A 21,793-nucleotide genomic window follows, 5' to 3' on the forward strand; every position below is an offset into this window, starting at 1 on the left:
AAACTCTAGTTGGACAGAGCGCGTTAAATACAGGTCTTACTCAAGGTAAAGTTGAAGGAAACAAGGTATATAGAGATGTATGCAGATATATAGAAACAAGCAAACAAAATGGGAAAGAAAGAAAGAAAGAAAGACCCTCAGACAAAAACCAGGTGGAGAAATAAAAGCCTTCTCGTGAGTCACTGTTCTTGTTCCACACATGAACACGGTGGTTTCAACCTTGTTAGGCCCCTGACCCAATTTCTCGACTAAATATTTGCGACCCCCAGATTAACTTTGGGCATCTGCGTTCAGTAAACAGTTTGAACCCAATCAACACGCCCCTCTAACATCAATGTCCCGGAGAACGCAATCAATTCGCTCTACTTCACACTAAGTGATAAGTAGACGAATTTAGCTTGTGGCTGTGAACCATTAGGTCAGTTCGTATGCACAGGATACAAACATACAAACTGACGGCCTCCTCTAAATAAAACATCGCTGCTGAAACGAAGCGTCAAATCTCTAACATCAGCCTCCTCCTGCCGACCGCAAGGTTGGGAACCATTGCCGTAATGGGTGTCAGTCGGTGCGGCTTGTGCCTGAGTGGGTCACGGACAGAGCCTCAAAGTCAGATGGCGTAATGGGGTCGGCTGGGAGACGATCACGACAGACCTCTTCAGTTGTTTTTCTTTGTCAGACACCACTTCAGACAGCCTTGGTAGTAACACGTGGCGTGACTTTCAGTAAAAGATTGGTGTAACGGCGCTCACTTTTAGCCCTCTTCCCCCAGACAAGCTTTCATGGTCTGCTTTGCTGTCTTTTCCTACCCCCCCCCACCTCCAACTTGATGTAGACACATGATGATGCACAGGAAACACATAAGAATAAGCGGCTGGTCATTCAATTCTTAGTCGTGTTGTTAGAAGTAGTATAGTCCTAGGGTCTAGTCTTAGGACTAGACCTAAATTATAAAATAGGACAGTTGTTCTAGTTTGACCATTACGTCAAAAAGCTATGTATACATCCATCCATCCATCCCTATCCCTGTGTGTGTGTGTGTGTGTGTGTGTGTGTGTACATAGGTTTGGCTGTGTGTAATTGGAACATACAAGGCACAGTGAATGGGGACACAGACAAATAGGGACACACAGACACACACAAACACACACAGACACACACAGATGAGAGAGAGGAGGGTCGTGGGACCACGCAGTCAGAACAACGTGACAAAAAGGTTTTTTAATGACACGATTGGTTGACCGTGTGAACCTGGGAGGGAAAAGTGAGATCATTGAACCCTTTCTACTCGATTATAAGACGTGAAAGACCACACCTGTTCCTAAAATAGAGGGAGGGAGGGAGGGGGATGCAAAAGGGAGAGCGAGGATTGAGCCAGATGGCGGATGGCGACAACGTCATTTTTTGAAAGTGTAAAACGGTGAAGGTGATTTTGCAGAGATACGGGGAAAGGACACGTCACTGATGAATGTGTTTTCAATGGAAGCCACATTCATGAGAGACCTCCACCACCATAAGCCCACCATAAAACTAATGTCATGGTTTTTGCATGCTTTAAAATATCCCTGAAACACGCTGCCGTTCAAGTCAAGGTAGCCTTGCTCAAAGTATACAATAGATGAATTAATATTCTTTCCCATGAGCATGGGCTTGTTTAACGGGCATGTAAACACCTGCAGAGGTGCAGAGAGGTTACTTTTACCATCCATTAATTCAGTCATACAATAAATGCTTTTCATCGATTCTGCTTTTAATTCCTAGTGTGCCCTACTTTCACACGCAACACACAAACACATGTAATCCAGCCGCCCTTTCCCCAGCTAAAACAAAAACTTATTGCATTTCAATGGAGGCTGTTCCCATGGGGTTGAACTTCTGGGCGAGTTAGCATTGTTGGCTGCTACAGTAGTCTAGAGCAGGGGGGCCCAACCTTTTTTGACCCAAGATCTACTTTTCAAGTAGCCAACCTCCCGAGATCTACCAGTCTAGTGTCAACATTGCAAACTGACACACACATCGTTCCCAGCAGTGGCGGTTCTACGTCCGGGGGGGGGGGGGGGGGGGAGTTTGTATCGTGAACCTACGGACTTCATTTGGGGTTTCATTCCGTCTGCGCACGGCACCTTCTCAACAATAATCAATAATCTTCCTCCCACTCAGGGTGAAAATGGTAGGTCTTAGCTCGTTTCCCCTCAGCAATGTCAACGTTTTGGAGTGCGTAACTACTGTTGACGGCTTTCAACTGCTGTTGACAGCGCATGACAGCTACCGCGCGTATATGTCCCGCGCAAATACTTCCCTTGCGTTTAGCTCACTGTGAGCATAGGGGATGAGGCGTTGCTTTAATAAGCCCCTCACACAGGAAGGTGAATGTGTACAGTGGGCAAGAGTGAATTCATTCTGGCTGGCCCCCACTATGGATGGGATTATTGACTCATTAGGATGTGTTTTCCTCCCTCTCTGCAGAGGGACACGGCTCTGGGGGTCACAGGCCCTGTGCACAGAAACGAGTGCGAGCCACGTAGAACAAACCAAAAGAAAAAAGAGACAAAATAGCAAAATACTATTTCTTTACACAGGTGGGTTTTGGAAGAGGGACTCGATGAACAACAAAGACACAGTCACACAGACGCTCCCTTTCTCACACACACACACACACGCACGCACGCGCGCGCACACGCACACACACACACACACACACACACACACACACACACACACACACAGACAATTCCTTTGGGAGATTGGCTGCAAGTGAGATGTCAGCATACTTGCATGGCTACCGTTCTTAGCCAGGCATGAGCAAAACATGGGGCAAATACGCGGATAGGGTAGAAAGCAACCGCTACAGAATTTGTCAAGTGTGAGAAATGCTAGCCAAGCATAGCGCTGTGCTACTTTTCCGCATGGCTATTGGGAAGGCTTGCGGCTGTGACTCCATTAGCACATTTGTACACGCCGTGCAGCTTGTTAAAGAAGCACTTTTTTGTTCAGTTATTTTTTTGTGAAAGGGCAAAGAGGAGACACAGAGAGTGTTTAGCGGCCCAGTTTCAGTAGCCACGTTTACATAAAAAATTCTGATCAGATTCGATTTCTAATCGGAATAGATATAATCGTATGTAATTTCAAAAAGTGTAATGTTTATATGACAAAAGTGGTAAGCGATATGTTCAAATGTCTCTCGAGCACACATCTGGATTTGACACATCTGGACCGGCGGCGAAGTCATGGACGTGTTATCTGTATTTGGCATTTTTATGTTTTTGCTTTTAATGAAAGCCCAGCAGGAGAGAGCTTTTCTCAGCCTGCTACTTCAATTAAGACGAAGGACGACAGCACAGTGACGTCAGTATCTCGTCCGGTCTCTATATTTACCCCCTCCTCCACCGCAAACAAGACTTTTTTGGATGAGTGTGCGCTGCCAATACTGGTGGGAGAGAGTGGTGTTACAGGAATTTAGTGTCCAGGAGTGACGAGAAAATGTTAGGGTAAGTCGGCAGTCGTTCGTTAAATTATGTGTGCTCGGAAAAAATGAAAAATATGTCGCCAGAGGAGGAAACTGTACTAAAGCCAATTCCCCTGGCAATGAGAGTTGCCATGGTGCTGTACAAGTTGGGCAGCAGGGCCGAATATAGACTGATTGCGAATAAATCGAGGTACATAAAAGTTTCTCTTAGTTAAAAAGTAGCAGCACCCACCCCAAACCAATCGGAATAAGTGTATACATGTCGATTATAGCGGACTACACCACCTCTTCTAATCCGATTGAAATTCTAATTGGATCAGAGAATTGTATTCCGATTTAGGCGCATATGATAATTTTTTAGTCAGATCAAGCTGTTCTTCCACTTCTAATCGGATCAGAAGTGTCCACGTAAACGCGGTTAGTGTGGAGCTGCCTTGGGACAATCGTTGTTCCCACCCCTGTGGCAATACCCATAATCCCTCACTCCATGCCACCTTCAACCCATAGAAGGACCGGTTTTACAACTGGTATCTAGTTCATTAGAGACGTCCAGAAGGCATCAGAGATGGACTTGACTGAAACCTGTCAGCAAACATGGGCCTCCTAATGGTGACCACTCGTGATCACCATTTATGTTTCTTTGCTCAGCATGCAGTTAGTCATCATTACCATTGTGTAGCATCTTTAGCGTCGTGTAGCATCTTATCCTAGCTATCTTTGTTGTGTACGGGGAAGGGGTTAAATAGCGATTGTAAGTGCTTGGCATTTGTTTCTATGAACATCCTTACTTTACCGACAGCGATATATTGTTGTTTTTTTCTCTTTATTCTGACAAATGTACAAATTGTAAGACACTTTGGATACAAGCGTCTGCTAAATGCCCTAAATGAAAATGTTATCACAAACTGTAAAACACTGCACAGTTGCTAAAGTTACCAATGCTACGATGTCAACCTCCAGACTACCATCATAAATAACCATTTGCATATGGACGTACAAACCTGGTCTCACAGGAATCCGTGAAATGACCACGGACGCTTAACTCAAAATCCGTGGAATCCTCACGGAAACACGCCAATTTCCGTGGTATGGCCAGGGATTTTGCTCCAATGCAAGTTAATGACAATCATTTTCCGTGGCACACACACAGATCTCCGTCGTATATATATATACATACATAGAATATGCCCACGGAAGGTGCTGCCATGCAAGTCATATTCATTCATTCATTCATTCAAGACACTCATATTCTCCGTCTCAACGACCGAGTCAACCTGGTCTGACAGGGATCCGTGAAATGACTATATATCTAATATATATATAGTCATTTCACGGATCCGTGTCAGACCAGGTTGACTCGGTTGTTGAGACGGGGATCAGTGTGTGTGCCATGGAATACGAGTGTCATTAACTTGCATTGGAGCAAAATCCGTGGCCATATCACGGAAATTGGCGTGTTTCCGTGAGGATTCCACAGATTTTGAGTTAAGCGTCCGTGGTCATTTCACAGATTCCTTTGAGACCAGGTTGGGACGTACGCAGTATGCATATAAGGTTATTAAAAGAGTTGAACGTTGTGCTTTTAAAGAGTTGCTTGGTGCGGGGGTTCTCCATAATCAACATGTGATGATGGAAGATGAGATCCAAGTAGGTGACACATGTGCTCCTTGAATACGGTACAATCGGATGTGTGTGTGTGTGTGTGTGTGTGTGCGTGTGCACGTGCGTGCGTGCGTGTGTGTGTGTGTGAGCAGGTCGACGTGTGGGAGGCGGGTTGTACTCACGGCAGACGTCGCCTTCGTCGTCCCCCAGAGGACAGTCAACCACAAAGTCGCACAGTTGGTCCAGCGAGAGGAGCGGCCCCCGGTGGCAGCTGTAGCTCCCCTCCAGAGTGATGTTGGAGACCAGGTCAGACTCTGGAGGATGAGATGAGAGCCAGAGTAAACAAACAGCTGCTGCGTGTCACATTTCACCTTCACGTCGCCGTGGAATCGCGCTGCTCATGTTGTCCACTTGCATGTGGATACATCCAGACGTGATTAATGGATTTGGATTTGGACGACAACGTTGTCCTTCATACACATCCTTTTGTGGGTTGTGACGGCAACCTGTGGAGGAGAGGCAGGCTCAGAAATAGACCAATAATACCATGTTTTCCCCACCATATAAAGCCTGTAATTGGCTGCCAAGCGCTTCAGCTTGGCATGAACTAATCAAATCCCGCGAGGTTCAACCACATTTCTCAGATGTTTTGTTCTGCGGCAATTACTGCCTTTACTCCCAAATATCCAATATCCAGATATAACGGGAAGAAAGATGCACTTTGAAAGCCACTTCACGTTTAACATCTCTCTCAGCAAAAAAACAATGCACGCATAGTGATACATTCTTGTTTGAAAAGAATAAAAGGGGGGGATATTTCTAAACGCTTTACAGTCAAATGCTCAGCACTGTGTGATTCATATTCATGAAGTATGAAGATATGAGTACTGACTACAGAGGTTGCTCGGACATCTTATTGGGTGTGACCGGACTATCATAAATAACAATGCTGAGGCTGTACAAACTCAGGGCTACATAATAAAGTGCATACATAACGCTAGCGATGCACTCGCAAGCGCTATGAATAACGGTCTGCATAGTTTAGGAGGTGGTGCTAGAGAAGGATCCAGTTCATACACATAACCACACACACACACACACACACACACACACACACACACACACACACACACACACACACACACACACACACACACACACACACACACACACACACACACACACACACACACACACTGAAACCTACAGATGCAAACACATACACACGCACACAAACGAATCTGCATTCACGCAAATACACAGACTCTGTGACCAGGTCTGGAAGTGTTTTCGCATTGGATTAGCTAGATCCCAGATAACTAGAAAAACATTGATTGGAAAATTGATTGCAGTACAGTCCTACACGATTCTAGTTTTTCTTCTGTTAGAAGAAGATGATCAAAACACATTTGTTTGGTTCAGCTAGAGACAGAATCATTTAATTCAAACAGAACAGACTCTGGAAGATGACAGTGCAATGATTGGTTTGAACTGAAAAGTATAGAGACACTGTATATTCTTCCTGCGTAACAGCACGGATATATTGTTTGAGGGGAATCAGTTCCAATTACTGCTTTGTTTATTACTAATTCAGCTAAGTTAGGCATTCACAATATGCTTATGGATAGCATTGTATCTCCTTCAACCTTATCATCCTAAAATTATTCTTCAAATGAGTAGTGTGATGTGACTGGTGCAACATTCTACAAAGAGCGAGAGGTTGCAGAATGGCAGTCGGTCACAGACACAGCAATAGAAAGTAAAGACAATAGTCTTTAAACTCACATCGGTATCGTTATCCGGTATTTGCTGGACAACACTTGGCATGTTAATGTTTAAGTCAATGTCGGTTTCATCGAGACCTATAAATATTTTCTGTTGTAAAACTTTCCATTTTACTCTCATTATTTTACGTTGTCTGCTCTGCGCTGCTCTTTTCCTTTCTCTGGCATGGGTTGGTGCTTATTTCTGATTTCTTATTTGGGGGGGGGGGGGGGGGGGGGTCCAATACAGGGGGAAGGGTACTGTCTACAGATTGTTAATGATCACAATGTGTCATGTGTCACATTATATATAAAAATAAAGAATACATTTGAAAAAAGAAATGTTCCATCCAAGACATCTCATACAAGTAAAAAAGGTTAGCCACCATCACTGTGGCTATTATCAGATTAAACCTTTAGCCCGAGACATGCAGTCAAATTCAAGGCAGCATGATCTGGATAGCTTTAAGACTTCACATTACCGCCACAAGTCTATGGAAAGTTGCCGGTGGCAACAATCGAGGCAGAGTATACATTCTGCTGTTTTATATACAGCAGAATGTATATAAAACCTGCTCAGGGGTTCTTCAAGCGGTTAAATCTGGCTGCAGTGAGCCTTGGTCCTGCGACAACTAGCACCCATCATTCTAACATTGGACAAAGTCCTCATAAGACATGCCCAGGGAACCTTTATGAACAAGGACAGAGCAACACAGTCTGACCTGGCTGGATTGAACCTGGGCATTGCTACCTCATCAACCGTCTGGGGCAGAGGGTAAGGGTGAGGGTTAGTCAAGAGCCCAGAGCCACGAGGAAAAAGGCCAATCCGAAATCCCTGGTCTCAGCAGTCGAACGCGACGGCGGCCAGGAAACCGTACAGAATCAGTCCACCAAGAAGCCCCGGGAGGACACCATGACGACAAGGACGAGCTCTCTGGCTCTGAGCATGCAACCAAAGAGGAATAGGTCTGGCCCTGGATCTCTGGTCTGCACAGTCCATTGCCACCGCTTCTATATCACCAGGGAAACTGAACTGCCACCATCTACCAACGGTTCTCTGGAGGTCATCACCAGCAAGTACGAGCGCTTGGGTTCTGGGTTCATATTGCACCAATACCAGAGTCATTGTAGATTCTCTATTGAAAGTATTTGGATGAGGTAGCCTTGTATAACAAGACAGCATTCACGTGAACAAGAATCGTCGAAATTGGTTAAACTGTTACACTGAACTTCAAGAAGAATAGATGTAGGCTTACAATCACACACATTCAGTCCACACTGAACGGCTTAAACTACCATATTTTACGTGGATCATAATCAATACGCGTCTACAATGAGCCAAAGTTTTTACACTTTTCACCCACACCCCCACCTTCAACTCCACCCAAACCTCCACCCCCACACAACCACCGAGTCATTGGATCCGTCCCTCCGTCTGAACTTGTAAAAACATAAAAACATTTCCATATCTATGCAAATCAGTGCGGTTCACGCCAAGCGGAGGCTAACAAACACTTGACGACTTGAAGCACTGTCATCCCCATCTGACTGCGATAAGGAGAACTGAAATAGAGAGGGTAATGTGGCTTCCTCCACACATTCACATGGGAAGAATAAACCATGCTTGTTATCGCAGAGAGTTGTGCTCAGTGCGGTTTGCCCGCGCTCTGTATTATGTAGATGTGTTTGGTGGTAGGCGGAGGTGCTCTCACAGCGTCCTCCCTCACACACACTGATGTTTGATAAAAACAGTCCTCAGTTTATTGTCGCCATACTTTGATTCATCACGTTTTTCCGAATAACACCCCCTACATGGTTATGAAGTGCTTTAGGGACATTGCCGTAAAGAAAAGGTTTAAGCATCAAACGACAGTCAGACCCGGTAACCTTGCTGAGATTATGAGTGCCTTTTCACAGGAACAAAGAGCTGAGTGAGACGCCACACGCGCAGGCAATTCTAGACTGAAAGCAAAGCAATGAATACAAGCCACCATGAATAATAGATGCACGGGAAAAGATGGAGAGGATGAAAGGAGAAGATGAAAGAACAGAGAAGGATATGGGAGAAAAGAAAGAAACAGAACAAAAAAAGAAAACAAAGAGAGAGAGGGAAAATAGATATGACGAGATGGAGACACGAGAGAAAAAGAGGGAGAGTGTTATGTAAAGTTTCGATATAATCAGAGTCAGCTATATGCTCAATTTTGATGCTCCCGTTCACGGTTCTTAGCTTTAATTACCTCCATCAGATAAACTACAATCACAAACAGCAGGAGGGAAGACAGAAGGGGGCAAAGCACAGATCAACATGGAGCCCAATATGCTAATAGTTTTCTAGAGGCTAATAGTTTTCTGTGATGCAGAGTTAGGACTTGACTTTTCAAATGCAGACATCAAAGGAGAGCATACACATTTTATGTATAAGCCATAACCCCACACATAAGGGAAGGGAATATAAAATACTCTTAACCCTAATGGTAAAGAACCTCCAGTTTGACATCATATTCGATCTATTAATCATCAATATTCCAACCTTTTTTGACAACTTCATATTTAGTCATTTATCAGGGGCTTTTAATGAATTGTAGTGAATTCCGTTAGATGTCATTAATGAGCTGTTGAGTTATTCCTCTTTCTCAAGGATGTCTACGGTGGCCCTTGGGGATCAAACGACGAACATTTTGGTTATTTATTCGTTAATACTTAATAACTTTACTTTACTTTAGAACTATCTGCGCAATATCACATTTGAGTTCGAGGAATTATAGTTGAGGACAAATATAAAATGTTTATACTGGTAGACTAGAGCGATTCATTTTTCTCCCGATAAATACTCGGAACGCACTGGACAGTAAGAAACTTTCCCTACTATTGGTTAAGAAGTAAGTCCTGGCAGTTTATTTATGAATCTCTTTCCTTTTATTGGACATTTTCTTCAGGGCCTCATGTGGATAAGTATTGTGCCCAGACTTTACCATCAGCAGAGAGGAATATTAACATGGTGGAGAGTTCTCAAATTCTCTCCAGTTATTTTTCCACAAACATGTGGCATCATGACAGGCAATGTCATGGTTTAATCGTGAGTGCAATATATCCTCCCTGGCTTTATAAGACAGGATATGAATAGCCCTGCGATGCTCTTGAGTAATGATCATGTTGAGTTGGAGATTGGATCGATCCCATACTGTTACATTGTTACCAGCCAGCGATATGGGTCTGCCGTCCTAGGAACAAGGCCATGGAGCGTTTCCTGGTCTAAGGGACTAATTACTTTATGTAGTACTGTTTTCGTTGTGTGCATTAAGTCACTCATATATATTTAAATATCTGTGCGTGTGTATATGCTTGGGTGTGTGTGTATGTGTCTGTGGTTATGTAAGCAAGTGTATATGTGTGTGCGTGTGCGTGTGTGTGTGTGTGTGTGTGCGCGCGCTCGCGTATGTGTGTGTGTTGCACACGTGTAGCACACGTGTGATGCATTGCCTCTGCACGGCTACTGCTGTGCAAAGGGACAGACCGCATGCAAGCTTCTCATTTCTATCTGCACGTGCCTGCTGATATATTTTCCGAAGAAAGAGAAAGCAGCATGATAAAGGCAGTGCCTATCTGCAGGGGAGGGAGGGAAATATATCTATTTATCTTTTGCCTTGCTGCCGGCAGACGCTGGAGAGAGGGGAGGGGAGGGGAGGAGGGGAGAAGGGGAGGGGAGGTGAGAAGGAGACTCAAAGAAGGTTGAGGAGAAGGGAGGTGAGGAGATGTTGGGAGAGGAGTAGAGAAGAGAAGTGGGGAGGGAAGAGCTGGGGAGAGGTGAAGAGATGCAGGAGAAGGGGAGAGGAAAGGGCCGGCGAGGAGCACAGGGGAGAGGAGAGGTGAAGAGGGGAGAGGAGATGCTGTGGGAGAGAAGAGAGGAGAGGAGATGATGGCAGAGAAGAGGAGGGGGGGGGGGGGGGGGGGGGGGCAGCGTCATTGATCTCAAGCTGAAGTAGCAGGTAAGAGCCGGCAAACATGGCCACCACCACACTCCTTAAATCACTGTTGTCTGAATGTCCCAAAAAAATAATAAAAAAAGAAAAAGAAAGGAAAAATAGGAGGAGGAGGTGGGGAAGATTAGGGGAAAAGATGCGGTGAGGGGACGGGTGGAGGGGATGGATGGCCTGTGGGAACAGGGGAGATTTGTTATCCGTGTGCCTGGGGGGGGGGGGGGTTCTTTTGAGTTTAGAGTTTAAATGAGAGGAGAATATATGTGGTGGAGGAGTATGTTGGGGCACAGAGGAGGAAGGATCAGGACGCATTAAGGCCGCTGTGGCTAACACCAGGGTAAACAACATTGCTTTTAAGGATATGTACTTGCATACAGCAATTTCCTATGTTGACTTAAACGAAACAAAAAAATATTTAAATCGAATAGAATAAACATAGAATAGGTGGTTTTTCCATGCCACCCAAATCCCCCCACATGAGCGCTCTGCTCATCAAAGAAACAAGCAATAAGTCAAGTGGCTCTCTAGGTTTTGTACATCAAGGTTGAACCGCTTTAAGGTTATTTTAAGTGTCAATTTAAGTAAAAGGCTTTCTTTTATATGAGGATGGATTTTTAAGATAATTAATTCCCCCTTTTTAGGAACGAGGCACAAAGGACATACATGAACGCTACAGGGACCCTACATTTGGGAACTTGAATCTGCATGCCGTAGTCTGACCATGTCCACCAACGTCGAAGGTCCCGCCCCTCTTCGTGCCCGTTGAGATGGCTAGATTTGCCAAAATCCATGCACACATCCCCCGGGGTCAGAGGGATGCCATGATTACCGTGATTAGCACCAGCCGAAACGGGCTGATTTCCTTTGACAGAACCTCTCAGAGTGTGGCCGGTGCGACCTAGTCGATCAGATGTGTGTTGAGAATTTGGATTTGGACAAAGGAAGCTGATACCGCCACCACCAACCGCCACCCACTCTGTCCTGATTGGGACCCCCAGACCGAACCTTGCCCCTCTCTGATCACCGCCCGCTGGGGGGGGGGGGGGGGGGATCACTTCCTGTCGGGCTAGGACCTCCAAATAGATAGTGTATTATGTCTTTTAGGCCCTCTTTCCTACATTCTCTCCCAAGTGTCCTTGACCCCTCGGTCATCTTCTAATTACATCACTTCCTCTAAGGCTACGACCCTCGAGGAGATAGCTTAAGTAGTCTTTAATGCACTCTTTGGTACGAAACAGACCCCAGGTCTCTGGCTGCCCACTGCCAAGTGTCCTCGACCCCGGGTCACCTGATACCTGCGTCACTTCCTGCTGGGCCACCGGGCGCCCGAAAACACTCTGGAGCAACCATATCCTCGCTGGGACAGTCTAAAATGTTCTAAAATGTTCAGATATCACAGAACCTAAAGACAAACCACATGCAAGCTATGGCGCAAGCAGCCTCTAGAGAATACCAAAGCATAGTAGAAGATGTTGAATTAGCTCTCAAACAAAACATTTCTTGCTAGAGATTTTATGAAAACGCATTTTACTGCCAAAACGACTTTTTGAGAATGAAAGGAATGTCATTCATTTGTTAGTTCAGACAACTTGACCATCCCTCGTTGTATTGCTGGTTTCTTAGATCAGCCGGTAGATGCACTGGACCAGAGAAAACCTCATATTCGTCGGTTTGGGTAGTGTTGACAAACCCCCTTTTCTGTTGTTTAGGTTGATTAACAAGCTGGTTTGATGACCTGTCTCTCTGACTTTCTTTCTAAAATACAGTGCAATCCACTTGTTACCTTTTAATATTAAATGCTACAATCTCTATTGCTTAAACCTCCAATCTATAGAGGTATAGGTAGAGTTTTCAGCCCAGACACTTGATTGGCTTTGGGTCATCTAGAATAAATGTCAAACGAGAAAGACCTATGCCAATATAAGACCTATGGCTTAAGATGCTAGCAGCTTGCACCTTCGTTTAGCATATCACTATTCAGAGCAGCCTTTTTTCTTTTCTTTAAATGTCATGAAAATTGATTGGGGCAATTAGTCCTGCTACAGTCAATAGTCTAGAGGTTAGCCACCTTGGGGAGCACGTTTTGTTCCTGCAGTGGTTAATGGGTAAATAATTAACAGGTAAGTACACTCATGTCTTATTAGGATATATGGGTGTCATTAATCCATATTTTCTACAAGTCAAGTGGAAGCTCTGTGAGATTGCCATGCTTCATTAATTCAGACACATCAACACAGGTCCTAACGTCGCACACCTGTCGTTCCACACAAACTTTGCATAACCAACACACAAACAGTTCGGCAGGTTCAGTGCGTGTTCAGACAGGTTTGATTTATAAAATGAGATACGACTGAGCACTCTTGTAAATGGGGGTCATGCAAAGCAGTTTGCTTTCCATTTGGATACGTTTTTTTGGATTTGGATAACAGCTTTGCGGAGATTTGCCCCTTTATTTGAAAACCAACGCACACTCAGCCTTTGTTATTGCGTTTCGCACTCACAGACAAACCGTGCGGCTGCGCTGAATGTGAATAAGCTGAAACGTCAGGCGTTCATCCCCACCAATATGCCTCTTGGTATCTGTCTCATGATTGGACAGACAAGCCAGCCAGCAGTGTATCCCAACACTATCGCACTGCGGGTGTCGTGAGGGGGTCAAACAAACATAAAATGTAATTGCTGCTCGATGCAATTCCCGGGACATGTTTGTTGCATACAAAACAAGAACAAAACATTCAAGGAAAATCTCAAACAAATGAAGTGAACAAGGCCTGTGAATCTAGCATGGAGGTTATAAGAAAGCCTTTTGAATGCGTCATATGATGGTGGCTCTGTGGTTTTAAATAGACTCCTCCTCAACAGTTATTTTGGTGATCGCTGCTACACCACCTGATCTCAGCATGGCTGACACACAAAGCGGTGGGGGGGGGGGACCCCAGGATCCCAGGACGGAGAGGAAGCGGGGCTCTGGGAGGGTAACCCGGGGACGTTCATGGAGATGTACAGTTGCCGGGGCTCCTGGAGACGGATGCAGCGAGGGCCCCCGCCGGACGGTCGGCGCCGGGGGGCAGGAGGCATTCGCTCGCAAATTCAATTAACTCGCGCCGAGCCACGCTCGATCGGTCAGCGGTCGGCCCAACCGCCATCAGTCTCTGTCAGGGGGCCGCTCCGTCAGAGGCATGTGGGCGGCGCACGCCGGGGGAGACGGGGGGCTGCTCTAAATGGGAAGGCTAATGTAACTCCGTTAACATCTACCTTTGCATTCAGGCGCCGCCGTCGAGTCCGTTTGCTTTGCGGTGCGACCTGCGGTGGTTCAGCACAAAGGCTCGGGGACAGATTTACCAGTGGACGGCGCATTGCGTGATTTTCAGTTGACCGGTTGCTGGGGTTTCCTTTTGCAGCTGGTGTGAGAAAATGATTGGTGTTTATTTGTGTTTGTGTACACTTGAAATATAGCTGAAGGATGTGCCCCCCATGTCATGCGCCTCTCCCTGGTTGTTACATTATCGCTCATACTCATACTGTGTTGCTTATGATGTGATGATGGCGCTCATGCCCTGCTATAAGAGAGCCACAGCAGGTTAAGATCTGTGCGGTGAGGGAGGAAATTGACTTTAAACTGCCTTTTATAGAGGCGTATGTTTGTATAAAGCCTGTTGGGAAACCTCAATCACAACACAAAAGCAGCAGCAGATTGCGGCACACCACCGCTTCGAGGGTCGTGTGTAAATGATAGCCTGGACTCATTCATATTTGATCCTTAATTACTTTTTAAAGCAATCAAACTGTCAAACAGGACCTTGCAAAGTATAACACGGAGATGGACGAGACACTGAGATCCTAACCGAACAGAGAAAGAAATTATGGGCTTACAAGAAATTGTATTACAAGAAGTAAATCAAATTCCCATTGACTAATAAGGGCGGCTTAATGCATCCAATAACGCAGGGCCACCAATAGCCCGTTAACTCAGAGGAGCTTCATGTCTCTTGTGGTGTTCAATTAGAGGAACTACATGTCTCCTCTGGTGTTAACTTAGAGGAGCAACATTTATATTGTGGTGTTAACTTAGAGGAACAACATGTCTCTTATGGTGTTAACTTGGAGGAACTACACGTCTCTTGTGTTGTAGAACTTGGAGGAAATATATGTCTCTTGTGGTGTTAACTTAGAGGAACTACATTTCCCTTCTGGGGTTAACTGTGAGGAACTACATTTCCCTTTGAGTGGCCACTTGTTAGAAAAGTGCTACATAAATGCAGTCCATTTATGCCAGGGCTTCACAAACAGTCATGGCTGCCGCTCGAGTTTCATGCTTTGTTACATTGAATATATCACACCTTGTTGTACTTCCAAAATCGAAAGCAAAGATGTTTGCGTGTTTCGGTTTATCGACGTTGATGTCTAGTCCATTTACAAATTGGCCCATTCAGCCAGGACGGCCCTGATTAACGAATCGGTTCCACTTAATGCGCTTGGTCGTGAATATTGTATATGGTTGCCTAGAGCCATTTGACACTTGCTCAATATTTAAAAAAATAAATAGGCTGCTTGGGGGTACTTGGGAAAGGTGCTCGGAGCTACATGGAGCTCCCCTTGTGTTGTGTTGTGTTGGGGGAGACGTGGCTTACGACAGGCCCCTAGGCCAGACATAAGAGATGGAAAGGGAAGAGCTCAGCGCTACCGGATAGCATTCCACCCCACTTTATCAGGAGCTTAGTGAATTAAGTGTTTTGTATTATGCTCCTTTGGTCCTTGCATCCTGGACTGATACTTTGATCATTAGTCCACTGGGGATTTTTTCCAAGTGAACTATTTTATTATTTTTTTTCCCTCTCTTGTGTTTGCGAACATCATCTCCTTGATGGAACTCCTCAGATTGTTTAGATATGGTGCGTAGGTTGCGTCTTGACGTTGTTGGCCCTAGATGTGATTATCCAAGAACAATTATACAAGAACTTTATACAAGTACTACCCAAAAAAAAAACATAGATAAACTGAAGAGGTAGAAATCTCACAGAGAATGTTTTTTCCTTGAATACACCATTCACTGTAGTCTCACCTTATTTTATCTATATCAATCCATCCATCCATCCATCCATCCATCCATCCATCCATCCATCCATCCATCCATCCATCCATCCATCCATCCATCCATCCATCCATCCATATATAAAATTTCAGTATGTGACAGCCTGTTTACAAATCCAAAATCTGTGGTGCTACTTATTTGAATTTAGCTACACTTGTAGTAACTGTTCGTTAACAATTGTACTAATTAGCTGCCTGTTTACAATTCCCAAATCTGTGGTGTTTCGTAAGTTTTATATTCAACCCACACTGAGTGAGTCAATAAAACTCCCTCAAGATCACTTGGTCTAGTTTTTGCTTATTAAGTACATTTGGTATGAATGAAATGTATCATTCCATTTGATAATCTAAACTTCAATTGAAATGGGTTTAAAATAGAATTAAAATAATGTGATTAATTGTGAGATAACACAGCATACTACGCGAATAATCGTGAGTTAACTCACCAATACTATGCGATTAATCGCAATACATTTTTTTATCGTTATACATGCATACACACATATTCTTCACGTGCTGTACTCCGGTTACAATGAACTTGAAATATAGATGCAGCGAAAAAGTAAACAATCACAAAAGCTTGAGTCAGAGTGAGTGGGAGAGAATATATCTAAAGACTTACACAGTTCTATGAATGCACTGTATGCATAGAGTATGTATGTATCCGTCTCTCCGCCATTAGGTTTAGCCTGCTTGTCCCCCTCCACCGACACGGCGAACACACGTGTGCATTACCCGATGTGAGTAATGGCAACGCCAATAGGACCGGGTGGTTACAGGGCTGACTGACAGGAGGGGATGCAATGAAATCACACTCACGTCAACAGTGATCGATCACCTGTGCTCACGGCTCATGCACACAACCCCTGCACCCCCGTACCCCGCCCGGTAAAATATGATCCATGTTTGTGACCTTCCCCTTACGGGAACCACCAAAAAAATAAATAAAAAAGATTGTATCCCTTTTCCGTTTTGTTTGACGACGGAAACCGCTCGGCCCTGTACAGAATGTGTCTTTTGATCGTACTGCGCTGGAGGCCTTGTATCTACATCTTTGCTTTATTCATTCATCCTTTCCCGCCGCCACATCCCCCCCCCCCCCCCCCCACCCCTCCCTGACGTGTCCCATTCGGTCTGCGCCATTGGCTTCTTCTCCCCTATATACCTGCCCATTCCGGCTCCCTGGCTCTCTGCCTCCAGCACTCAGCCAGCCACCGGCCCGCGCCGCGGTCATGATGGATGGGCCTCGGGGCGCTGCCGCCGCCACCCCCCACGCGGTGTGGCGGCGTGTTACCGTATCGCCGAGCGCCGGACTCGGCGTGATGCTCCATTAGGAACCCTCCCGCCACTCGCCCAAACGGGTTAGGGAAATGGTGCGGGCGGAGACAAGGTCACCAGTTCGGATTCCCAGGGGGGGAGGGGAAGGTGAGCTGGGGAAGTGATTGGGTGGGGTCTGGGCTCTGGGGTGAGGGAGGGGGTACATGGGTGTCGCTGCCTCTGCGTCACTGCTCCATTTCATGGCTGAGGGAAACGTGCAGTTTTCTCTTTTTTTCACCGGAGCTGCACCATCATGGTATGGAAGATGGTGGATAATTGCAGCATTTACGGGGGATTCACTCCCAGCCACAAGCGACGGTGATGATCTCCAATGTGGGTCGAGTACCTCATATTAATGTAATGGATAACAGAAATCCGTAATTTATTTCTAACAAGGTTATTAAGGGTTACCAAGGTGTACATTAAGCATCGATGCAATGATGGTCCCTTGCAAGCTCGGTGGATTTTCATACTATTTCATGTTACGGTGCAGATGAATGAAGCTACGGCCTTTTGGAATCAGACCACATCCCTAAAATCCTGGGTCCTTACAAGACAAGAGATAATTAGCCTACTTTGAGATGCATATAAATATAGTTTAGGACATTATCTTGAAACATATGTGGGGGTGTGTAGTGGATACATCCCTCCATGATTAAGATTACATTATCCATCAGTTTAAATATAAACAAAAACATTGTATCTAGTATAGTAGTCGTATCTAGCAGAACATTGTCCCATTCACATGCATTATTACACCCCATGCAAGGAGGGCAAGGTGCTGTCACTTGAATATGCGTCCTAACATCATGTAGGATCAGAGGGTTTGCGATGGCCATCTGCGGTAAGCATCAGGCGTCGCTAAAATGGATTATTTTGGTTTTCCCACTAGTTTGGTTTTTCCCTCGATGACAGAGGAGTAACGCACACTGGGTGTGAATGTTAATGAGAGCGGGGTCGCTCGTGCGACGCCACCAAGAGGCTGCATTCTGCCTTGAAATTGGGAGGATATACTAGGTAGATATTGGCACAGAGGCTGCACACAAGTTGCTTTGGGTGGAGCAAATTGGATTTCTTGTTGGCTCTGTGACTGATGAGTTAATTAACGTTGAAGAGAGCACGGAGGGAGAGAGAGAGGAGCCAGACACTGCTCTGTTTATTTGTCCTGTATTGACTATATCTCCTCCCACTTCACTGGCCTGAGTAATCGCTGTCCTTCTGTGTTTGGAAACGACTGAGTAAAAGGAGTAGAAACTATGGTTGGGTTCATCTTAAACCAAGGGGGGGGGGACTCCAACTCTGGTGAAAGAGTGTACAGAAGGCTTTCAGTCTGTTGTGTACACGTGTGAACCACGACAAGACAAAATTGAAAGTCTTAAAAGGAATCAATAAGCCCACCAATTTGTAGAATGATGTTGGCCTTTTTTTTTTTATTGGGGCCGCAATAAACAAACCATGAATATTATCTTCCTGTCATGAGAGATAATGTCAGGGCAGTTAGCGAAAGGAAAACAACACACACCGTATGTTTTGATTGGTCACAATAATATCAGCCACGAGCTGCAGCAATTAACTATGCACGGGCTCATTAGGGACAATGAGAGCGGTAGACCAAGATCCCTGGCGGTGAGTGGGTTTGAACCGAGAACCTTCCGCGGACTGAGCAGCACCCCAGGGCTGTAGAAGATGCTTGTTAATGGGACTCGTCCTGCAACTGGTGCAGGCTGCTGGGCAGCAGGTGGGAGGAGGTAAGGGGGAGAATAGACTAGATGTCAACAGGCGGGGGAAGCCAGTGTTTGTTGACAGGGATTTGGATTTTCTTCCCCTTGGCCCGGCAGAGCGAAGCAGGGGGAAGCGACGAGGCCGAAGAGAACAGAGGCCCGGGGCACACAATGGGATTCTTTTTTTTCCGCTCCGTCTCTGTTGTCGTCCTTGAATGTCCTGTCAGCCGAGGCCAACGCCCGGGGAACATAATGAGGGGGACAATTATACTGGGTTCGACTGAGGCCGCATTTGCATGTGCGACTGGACCTGACACGATGTCCGTAGAAGAGACTCAGTTCCCCAGAGAGCTGTTCAAATTCATTTGGGAAGAGATTTAGAGGTATTCATTTCTTCCACAATACCGGAACATAAATAAATAGCAGCTCGGTATGCCATCAAATTAGCTGAATAAAAATATCTCTCCATAAAATTCATACGTTTCTCTTGAGAAAATACCTCTGACGATAACCTAGCAACAATAATAAATAATATATGTAACCTATAAAACCTATATAATATAACCTAATAATTTAACGGCTAACTATATGAACGTCTTTAGCATTAAGCTGCGATATAATTGATGATAAGATGTAATTTATTTTCCCTCTGACCAAACGACCGCCAAACGACCTTTCTATTAATTCCGCCTCAGCGGTAACCATGCATACGGCTCCTTCTCCGTCGAAGAGGTGAAAGAGACGTGATCCATTTGTAGAACATGGGGAGGGGGGGCGGGGGGCTAGTCAGTTTTATGGGCCGTCTCCATTGCTTCCAATTTAATGAAAAACCTCAAAGGAATTCATCCTCCGTTTCAGAAGAGCACGTACATTAATTTATAACGGCAGAGATGCCCAGTTGGGATCCACATATTTATTATTTAGACCGTTTCTTCTTTTGTTTGTTTCACATATTAGCTAATTTCCAATTTCCTGGATTCATGTCAGGTTTTCTGTTTTGCAGTTTTTAAGTATTTAAGACATGATACGACTATCCGACCAAAATAAGGCTTTGAAGAGAACGGAGAAGGACGAATATCCGACCAAAATAAGGCTTTGAAGAGAACAGAGAATAGGCTTGACAGATGGACAAGCATTTCACACCCTTGCTCAGTCCAGAATCTCTGGCGAGATATTAACGTCACTCAGGAACAATTATAGCTAACCATGAGGGGAATGAGGTATAGCCTAAACATTCTCGCATCATTATCTTGCTACTGTTTATCACTTTCGGAAAAAGGTGGGTGGGTGAGGAGCCGACAAATTTGTTTTGGTTGCACACAATTGATTCTGTGGGATGTAGCATAAATGTATAAACTCAAGCTGTCACTTGTGTGCACTTTAGTGGTGTGATACCGACGGTACACTTTGCGGCGACAGACATATGAAGTACGTTTCAGTATAAGTGGATGAAATGTCAGACCAAAAGTTGTCCTGAACTTTGTGTTTGTACTGCGTTTCTCACAGGCTTCAGAGTGCAGTCTGGCCAAGTATTTTGTTTTGTTTTGTGAGTAGCTGCAGTTGAGGCTGCTCGCTGATAAGTCTTTCATTTGATGGGGAACTGTAAACATCAAATACAGAAAGAAGACAGCGTTAAAGAAAGAAATATCGAAATGGAAGACAAAATAGCTCCGTTGCTATATATTCAGTTTGAACGTCAGCAGCTGTGTATTCTGTTATAAAGTCGCTGTATTTCTCATTCCAGGAATTGTATATAAATATATACATTTGATTTGATGTAACATGCCATATGTAGGCTGCTTCAGTGGGGAGTATTACAAAGAAACGACATGTTGTATGATATCTATGTGTCTTTTTTATATTCTTTCCAAGATACAGTTCACTGTTTGTGCATCCTGCTAAGAGGAAATTGAATCAGCTATAATAATTTAATTTTCTTTGAGTTCTTGGAGGAAGGCGGAGGAAGACATTGACGTTAGTATCTGGGTGTCATGCACAACACGATGAAGTCAACAAATTAAACTTGCAGGAAGGAAATGTCCCTCTTGAGACATCCCCCGAGCTGTTGAACTGACTCTTCTCAGTGGAATTGGACGCCTTTAAATGCTGCTTGTTTTGTGTTTCGGTTTATTTTACTGTGCATTTAGAACGCTTGTCTGTGTTTTCTGTATTCATCTGGAATCAATGATAAACCTAATTCTTTGGACCAAAACATGCCGTGTGACTCATACATCAAACTAATACAACAAAACAACCGACAATTACACGGTGATCCTATTGAAGGAAAGTGGGAACACGCAGTCATCATTTTAGGAGCGCAGCTTTCCAGAACATAAATATTCACATTTTTGTTTTGTCTCTTTGACCGGGTTGAACCACATTTGCATATATATATATATATATATATATATATATAACTATAGAGAGAGAGAGCGAGCGAGAAGGAGAGCGAGAGAGAGCGGAGGCTTCACTTACCCACAGTGCAGTTGGTGGTGAAGCGGGGCTCGATGGTGGCCGGGGTGTCCCTACTCACCGGCCGGTCGTAGCTGGTGGAGATCCGGAAGGGTGCGCCGCCGCGGGTCCCCAGCGTGAGGTGCACCACCGCCCAGCTGCCCAGGAGAGAAAGCAGGAGCACCGTCAACCCCAGCAACAGACCACTCGGCGGGCAGCAGGTTATGGAGGAGGGGGAGGAGGAGGTGGAGGAGGGGTTGGTGGCGGGCCCCTCTCCACCACCACCACCACCACCCCCAGCCGCACCCCCACCACCGCGGTCGGCGGACTGGGCAGAGGGCGGGGGTCCCTCCTGTGGGGATGCAGGGGTGTCCTCCTCCACCTCCTCCGACGAGAAGGCGG

At 45.2% G+C, this 21,793-nt stretch overlaps 1 protein-coding gene across 1 annotated transcript in view; it reads right to left on the reverse strand.

Annotated features, from left to right (window-relative positions):
- alk (ALK receptor tyrosine kinase) overlaps positions 1-21,793 on the reverse strand; it is a 294,090-nt gene that overhangs the window by 56,118 nt on the left and 216,179 nt on the right. Inside the window, exons 5-6 of the mRNA XM_060051906.1 lie at positions 21,416-21,549; positions 5,251-5,382 (exon numbers count right to left, since the gene is read on the reverse strand). Coding sequence (XP_059907889.1) covers positions 5,251-5,382; positions 21,416-21,549 — 266 coding nt within the window. The remainder of the gene's footprint in view (positions 1-5,250; positions 5,383-21,415; positions 21,550-21,793) is intronic.

Source organism: Gadus macrocephalus, chromosome 5 (assembly GCF_031168955.1).
Source record: "Gadus macrocephalus chromosome 5, ASM3116895v1".
Classification (NCBI taxonomy): Eukaryota; Metazoa; Chordata; class Actinopteri; order Gadiformes; family Gadidae; genus Gadus; species Gadus macrocephalus.